The 8,182-nt window shown below is 37.7% G+C and overlaps 1 protein-coding gene across 1 annotated transcript; it reads left to right on the top strand.

Moving 5' to 3' along the window:
• The first annotated feature begins 307 nt into the window (after window positions 1-307).
• On the top strand, window positions 308-1,135 carry LOC126968741 (histidine-rich glycoprotein-like). The gene has a single exon (XM_050813851.1). The coding sequence runs from the start codon at window positions 315-317 to the stop codon at window positions 1,038-1,040; it is 726 nt and encodes a 241-aa protein (XP_050669808.1). The 5' UTR covers window positions 308-314; the 3' UTR covers window positions 1,041-1,135.
• Window positions 1,136-8,182: the final 7,047 nt, after the last annotated feature.

Below are 8,182 nucleotides of genomic sequence, written 5' to 3' on the forward strand. Positions count from 1 at the left end.
AATATCTTATCTTTCCTTTTTATGAAAACTTACACTACTAGTACTGGGAATTACTATATAAACATTTTTTAAGAATAAAATAAATTTATAGAAATTATTTATTCTAAAAGATATTAATAAGAATAGAATCAATTAGACAATAACAATTCGTTTTCGAAAACGTTCGAATTTTCACGCAACACTAAATTCGGAAGTCGAAATCTTTACGATACGACCTTGACATCGCTCGGGTCTCGGCGTTTCCTAACCGCGATCCAGTCAGTATAAAACATGTCGACTGCTGACAGTCAGTACATTCACAGACAGTTCCAGCAATGAGAGGTCTAGTGGTATTGGGGCTTGTGGCCTTAGTGGCTGTGGTGGCAGCCAGGGAGATCCGGGAGAAGCGATCAGCTGACCTGGAAGCTGCAGCATCAGGGCATGGCTGGGATAAAGGTGGCGGGCACGACCACCATGAACACCACCACCATGACCACGGTCATAAAGACCATAAAGGTCATCACGGGCATCATGAACACCATCACGGTCATAAAGGCCACGGACATCATGAAGGGCACAAAGGACATCACGGTGAACATGGCGGACACAAGAAACACCATCACCACGATGAAGGCTACCATCATCACCACGGACACGGCGAGAAAGGCGATCATGGCCACGGTCATGAGGAGCACGGTCACTGGCACAAGGGCCACGACACAAAGGGACACCACGGCATCGAGAAACATGACGAATTCAAGAAAGACAAGCATTTCCATGATCATCATGGAGACAAGGGCCACCATGAGCATTACGGCGGTCATCATCACGAAGGGGATTACAAGAAAGGCGGTCACTTCCACAAGGGACACAAACACGGAGACCATCACGAGCATCATCATGGTAAGGGTGGCCATCACGAGCACGGCGGTCATCATCATCACCACAAGGGTCACCACGGAGATGGCGGCCATCACGAGCACTGGCACCATCATGACGACCACGGCAAGAAGGGAGAGCACGACCACCACAAACATTGGGACCACAAATCTGGACACTAAGCCAGCTTTAGCGTATCTAGATATCCTACCCGTTGACTGTATTTGTTATGTTATTTTCTACTTCCAAATAAATGTTTTTGTACATACCTCTTAAATTACCGATTTTTATTCCATATTTCTTTCAGTCATCATTTCTTCAGGATGAGCATTTCCCTTGCTGCATGTAAAGCCACAAGCCACAATATTTATAAACTAAAGTCATTTGTGAATGGTGGTAGTTGGAATTTATTAAATTGAATTGGGTTCAATAATTCCCATGCTGAGTATACAATACTCAAATCATCGGAAAGTCCTTATCAAAATCAAAGGTAATATATTCGTGTAGGTCGAAAAATACACATTTACTAGTACTTAAGAATATTTAGGCCTTAACTGCAAGAAGCGGCAAGAAACTCATTGCCACTCTGTTAGCAAAGCGATCCAACAAAATGCTCAAACGTTCCAAATACTTAAATGAAGGAAAAAATAAAAGAATAACCTAAATCACAATATTTCAAGAGTTATTTATTTCAAATATTTGAAGCATCGTTCTCAATGAACATCGATCATCCACCTTGCACTAGAATAACACATGGATCAGGCATCACTTTCTTTCAACGACGTGCCACACGATGCCGCCACAAGCAATGACCTAAGTAATCCCACTATCACACTCGAATCAATTCTGGAAGTTCAATTCTTAAGAATGATTAACAAAATTAATATAATTTGCTTAATTTTATGCAAATGTACTTATACTGCATAATTTTTAATTAATATCAACGTTCATATTATAATCCAACTAACATTTTACTAAACATTTTGTTTATGCAAATATTCATTATAATGCAAGCAAAAATGGACTTATATGAATAAAGCGGAAAGCACTTTATCCTAGTAGGTAGGAAGGTATTATGAAACAATGTAATCCGCTTTCCTCTATGCAAGTTATTAAGAGTTTAACGCAAAAAGAGTCGCAAGATATAAATAATTTTCCGGGACTGGTATCGCTTAGCTGCGGCTTAGAATGAAATTTGTATGCGTGTCGCTAACCTACTTGATGGATACTGATGATAAGGCGGTATTTACACGATACGATACGACATCACACGACTTTTTATTACTATTATAAAACATTGATATAATACATTAGTTTATAACAGTCGCAGTATAAGTAAAAGTTAGTGAATGATCATATTGTAGTAAAAAATCATCCCTATGTTCTTCCCTTAGTTACAAGACAGAAACTGCAACATAAGGAAAGTTTACTTCCAAGGAGATACGTGGGCTGTACTAAAAGTATCGGGAATGGAATATTTCCACTATTCCTGTCATATTAAAATCTTTTTAATTGAAAACTCCTTGGTTTTAAAAACCAAATACCATTTATTTATTAAAAAAAAAGATTCTCGGTCTTGTCACAAGGTCTTGTCAAACTTGTTTAGTCGTTAAGAAAATGGAATTGACTCGAGAAAATTCTAGAGCGATGATTTATTATGACTTTCGAAGTGGTTTAACACAAAAACAGTGTGTTGACCGGATGATTTCTGCATTTGGTGATGAAGCCCCATCCAAAACCACAATTTATCGCTGGTTTGCTGAATTTCAACGTGGACGTGTCAAGCTCAGTGATGATCCCCGTCAAGGTCGTCCAAAAACTGCGTTCACCAAAGAAAACGTTGATGCTGTGCGTAAGCTGATTGAGGAAGATCGACATGTGACATACCGCGAAATTCAGGCATCTTTAGAAATTGGTTTGAGTCAAATACAAATAATCTTGCATGAACAATTAGGTGTAAAAAAGTTGTTTTTCCGATGGATACCGCATTTACTCTGTGAAGAGCAAAAAGCGGCTCGCGTTACTTGGTGCGTCAGAACTATCGAAAGATTCCACGCAGGATCCTCAAATGCAACATCGTATCAGGTTACGAATCCTGGATATACGCGTACGAACCCGAAACAAAAACCAGTCACGAGTTTGGGTGTTCGAAAATGAGTTAAAGCCAACAAAAATTGTTCGTTCACGAAGTGTTGCAAAAAAAAAATGGTGGCCACGTTTGTCTCCAAAACCGGCCATGTTGCAACTATTCCTCTTGCGGGACATAGAACGGTTAATGCAGAATGGTATGCTAGAATTGTTTGCCACAGGTCGTTTCTGAACTCCGTAAAGAGAACTGCAACCGCCGCATCATCCTCCGTCACGACAATAAAAGTTCTCACAACGCGCACAGAACAAGAGTTTTTAGAGCAAAAACCATAGAATTATTAGACCATCTGCTGTACAGCCCCAACCTTAGCCCTAATGATTTCTATACTTTCCCTAAAATAAAGAATAAATTGCGTGGTCAGAGATTTTCATTACCTGAAGAAGCTGTGGACGCCTACAAAACGGCCATTTTGGAGACCCCAACTTCCGAATGGAATGGTTGCTTCAATGATTGGTTTCATTGTATGGAAAAATGTGTCAAATTTAGCGGAGAATACTTCGAAAAGCAATAAATACATTTTTAAATAGTAATGTTGTGTCACTTCCTTGATTCCCGAAATTTTCAGTGCCGCCCTCGTACCAGAAAAAGTGCAAACTACATTAATTTATTTCAATGATCATTTTAAGCCTGGTCCATAAACTATGATATAATAAACTCACATGTGTAGGTTAACGTTTACATAAAATAATTTTTAAGCGATTAAAACGCGTGTTTATTTCTACATTAGGTTTTTGCGTAAGAGTTACATTTTTATTAATATTTTACTCAACCTGTCATTTCGTGACAAAACATGTTTTTAGGGGGACTGACAGATTAAGTTTTCTAAATAAAACAATATTATCATTTTTATGGAAGAGTAAGACAAACGAGCAGGTGACCCGTATGGTCACCCGATGGTAAGTGATCACCTCAGCCCATACTCTCTTGTAAGACCAGAGGAATCATAAGAACGTTGCCGACCTTATAAAGCGCCCAATTAACGTACATAATGTTCGAAATCTAAAAATAAATTGGTACGTGGCTTGCAAGGATTGATCCAGGGTAGCCATGGTGAGAGTCAACGGTCCAACCTACTGCGCTAACGACGCTTACTTTCTCACCATTTACTTTTTTTATGAAAATAAGGGACGAGACGATCAGAACGTTCAGCTGATGCCCATTAAAATGCAGTACCCCTCAAGATTTTTGAAAAACCCAAAAATTCTGAGCACTGCCCAGTAATTTAACTAGGTACGGCGCCCTTCAGACCGAAACACAGTAATGTTTACACATATCTGCTTCACAGCAGAAATAGACGCCGTTGTGGTACCCATAATCTACCCCGCATCCTGTGCAAAGGAGCCTCCCTTTGTGAGCCGTCATTTTGTTGAGAGCGACAGGTTGTTTATAAATATTTTACGTCGCTTCTATCGTGACGATATCGTGTTTTATAAACTAAAGGATCTTAAACCAAAAATTTCCCTAAATGTTAACAAAGGCAACAAAGCCCCATCGGGAGGGCTATTCGAAGTTTTTGCACGGAGAGAATTTTTCGAAGAATTTATCCGCCCAAGATAACCTTCTGCTAATCCAATCAAGCTGTATTAGAATAATCGCGTAGCCCGCCGCGGTCGCTGTTTGAATAGTTATGAATTGTTTATTCAAAAGAGTTTAAACAATTCAGGTCATGTAGAAACAATATTGATTTAACATTGTTTTGGTTAATATCGGCTGGGTAATGATTATTCATAAAATATATGTTCATGTTTCAGGATAACTTGATTTGGATTTTCTTCGAGGTTTTTTTTTATATATATGTCTAATTCGGTTTTACTTATCGTATTAATTGTGATTACTGCATAGCTGTAAACACATCCCACATATTATATCTATTATTTTGGAATAGCTGTTTTTGAAGTCGGTGGTTTAACTGTAATTTTTTTTTTTGATTTTTATACTTTCTTAAGTACTAATAATATGTCTAAATATGACCGTGTAGACCTATTCAATTTTTGAATGCAACAATGAACGTAAGCGCATTGCAATTTGATTACAAACTGTTAGGAGTTCTGCCACAGATCGCACCCTTACTGTAGGTCCTTAAGGAGTTCAATTGATCATCATATCGGACTACGACAATTACTTGACCATAAAGACGTGATGGTAGGTGGCTCAGATATCTGGATAGCATTAAAAAGATATTTTGCCGAGTATCGTTAATTTGCTCCTAGGAATTGAAGATTTTCGTTACTTTGTCATGGATCCCACAATCAGAACCTAACCACCTATGAAGTATATGCTTTCCAATAAAAAAAGAATTATCAAAATCAGTTCACCCTGTCGAAATTTCTGAGGTAACGAACAAAAAAAAAGAAAATACCGACGAATTGAGAAACTCCTCCTTTTTTTAAGTCGGTTGAAAAGACTTTTTATTCAGTTCTTGAAACAATTAGCAATTAAAAAACTAAGAATACAATACTATAAACTACAGAATCTCACTTCTTTCGACGTGGCGGATGGCAAAGGCCTCCTTCAACGATCTCCACTGTTTGTCTGTTTTGGCCAATTCTTCTAAGGTTAGGTTCTGCTGTCAATATTATTTCATCTTTCCACTTTGTGTGCTGCCCTTCCTTTCTTTCTTTTACCATCCCTTGGTTACCATTCTGTAAGTATTTTGCTACATTTCCCCACTTTATCTCGCATCATGTGCCCTGCCCATCTCCCCTTTTGTTGGTCGATTTGTTTCAGTATGTCGGTAAGTTTTGTAATATTCTTTAGGTTCATTTCTTATCTTATCCTGTAGTTTATAACCAGCCATACTCCTTCATTTGCTCTCTGTGTTACGGCAAGTTATTCTTTCAATGCTTTCTTTCGGGTCCAAGCTTTGCAGCCATGTGTATAACATACATAATATTAATTATAATACTGACAAACTTTTCACAAATTATCTTGCCCCAAACTAGGCAACTAAGACAACGATATATTTAATACAATATACTTACTTAAGCAAACATAAATACTTTAAAACATCCATGAATCGGAAACAATCATCTATATTCATCATATAAATGTTTGCACCTACCGGGTTACGAACCCAGGAACAGCTCAGTAGACAGGGTCAGTAACCTCTGGGCTGAATATATCGTCAGAATAGATCATATCAATGAAGAACGTTACTTAACTGTAAACCTCATTCAATACTCGCCTTGTACAGTTTCACTTCAATAATGAACCACGTCTTATGCGGTTATCAAATGATACAACGTTACGATAGGAAATACATTTAAATAAGCATCGAATTTTCATATTATTTATTACTTCACAAATTCACAGAACATTTTGGGACTGGAAACATAATATATCGAACAGAAACCTTAATCATAATCCCATAAATTGCGTTTCATTACAACCGGACAGGCACAAAATACGATGCTTTATTTAATATTTTAGCTGAAAGAATGATTTAGGACTTCAGTAATAACTCCCACGATCTTTTTTGTATTAATATTATTAAATACGTTTATGAATGTTATAAAGGCTAAATGTTTGAACATTTAAAGTCAATCAAACCGTATCAAATATTTGTTTTACTTTTGTTGTAGGTGGCTATGGAGCTAAACCTGTTAAGGGGAATAGCTTAAGAAATACGACGGCGTAATTTACTTCTTAATTATTTTTATTTGCCTTCTATGAGATGTAGTTGAAGGTGGTATAAATATTCTATTTAATAATTTTATATAGTTTCAACAAGTATAAAACGGCATAGCCTGGTCAGAACATCGAAACGTATTTCTATTTACTCTTAAGTAAACAGACATATTTTAAGTTCTCTTTGCTTGCAGACTAGTACTGTATATTCTGTTCTAGAGGGATGATTGTCACCTATACGTACTATTACATATTCTTAGCCTAAGCGACGGTTCTAATTATAGGTACATTTCACCAGTAAGCACATTTTTCACCAATCTGCTGCTTTTTTTTAATTGAATATATTATATCGGTCATTTCTCACTATGAGATTATTTATTCGTATTACCGTTATTTGCATCAGTCCCTCAAACGTTGCAAACATACGTAGCAATGTAAGGTATATATATACTTTATATATACATATATATAAAGTACAGCCAACGCAAGGAATTCGCATTTACAGTATTTCTAGCACATTCCTATTTAGGTTTCTATGCGTCAGAATTTCTATTATCCCATTTAAAAGCCAACTTACTCTAGCCGCGGTGAAAGAGCTCACACTTCATTCTGTATTCAATTTAGTACTTAATAAATGAGTCAACTTGTCGATAAATTCGTGTCAAAGCTGCTTCCATGTGTCTGTAATCGGTTTCTCATCAGCTACGACTGCTTCGATCCGCTACACTGAGACTCAATATATAATCAGATCGAGTACATCGGAGTGTTATTAACATTCTCCGAGATCTTGATTAAAGCATTTGGAATTACGTAATAATAATTTGTTTAGCAAGCTAACATTTGATATTATGTCAATCGATAAGAATAAGGCATTTTATTTTTAGGATCTTTGACTATAAATTTAAGGGCACTATGGCAAAAATGTTAATTCGAGTGTTATAAATACCATACAGGATAAACCAGCTTACGGGTCACCTGATTTTTTGAAGGTACCCATGTCATATCGTAGTTATGATGGTGGGTATGATATCCTTATCTGTGGCGTATCGTGCGAAGGTGGAATTCAGCGGCAGGAATCTCTTGGGCAGATTAGGCAGTCGAAGCTCTTAGGAACACTTCTCATGATAAATGCAGTAGAGACACAATTAAGCGACATCTCGGCACAACGGCAAGTTATCTAGCCTTTTACAGAGTGCTTGGTCCCCGACAATAATTCAAGCAGCTCAGCGTTGCACGCGGTCAAATCGTCCGAGCTAATACTAAGGTGCGCCAGACAAGAGATGACAGCAATACTACAGATGTGGTTGGACCTGCGCTTACTAGAGCGCTAGAATTTGGGCCCCCTTGTAGTAGTGCAGTGCTCTATTTATTAAACCCAGCTTTTATGAAGCCAATTTGAAGCCATAAACCTGCAAACTTGAGTCTACTGGGGGGTTAAATTGGACAAGGTTCATTTTACCCCATTCCGCGACCTTCTCAAGGTAGTAAGTCATTCGTTAGGGGATATATCGGATCGTAATCGGATCGGGCGCTAGAATGTGGGCCCGC

Source organism: Leptidea sinapis, chromosome 16 (genome assembly GCF_905404315.1).
Source record: "Leptidea sinapis chromosome 16, ilLepSina1.1, whole genome shotgun sequence".
Taxonomy (NCBI): domain Eukaryota; kingdom Metazoa; phylum Arthropoda; class Insecta; order Lepidoptera; family Pieridae; genus Leptidea; species Leptidea sinapis.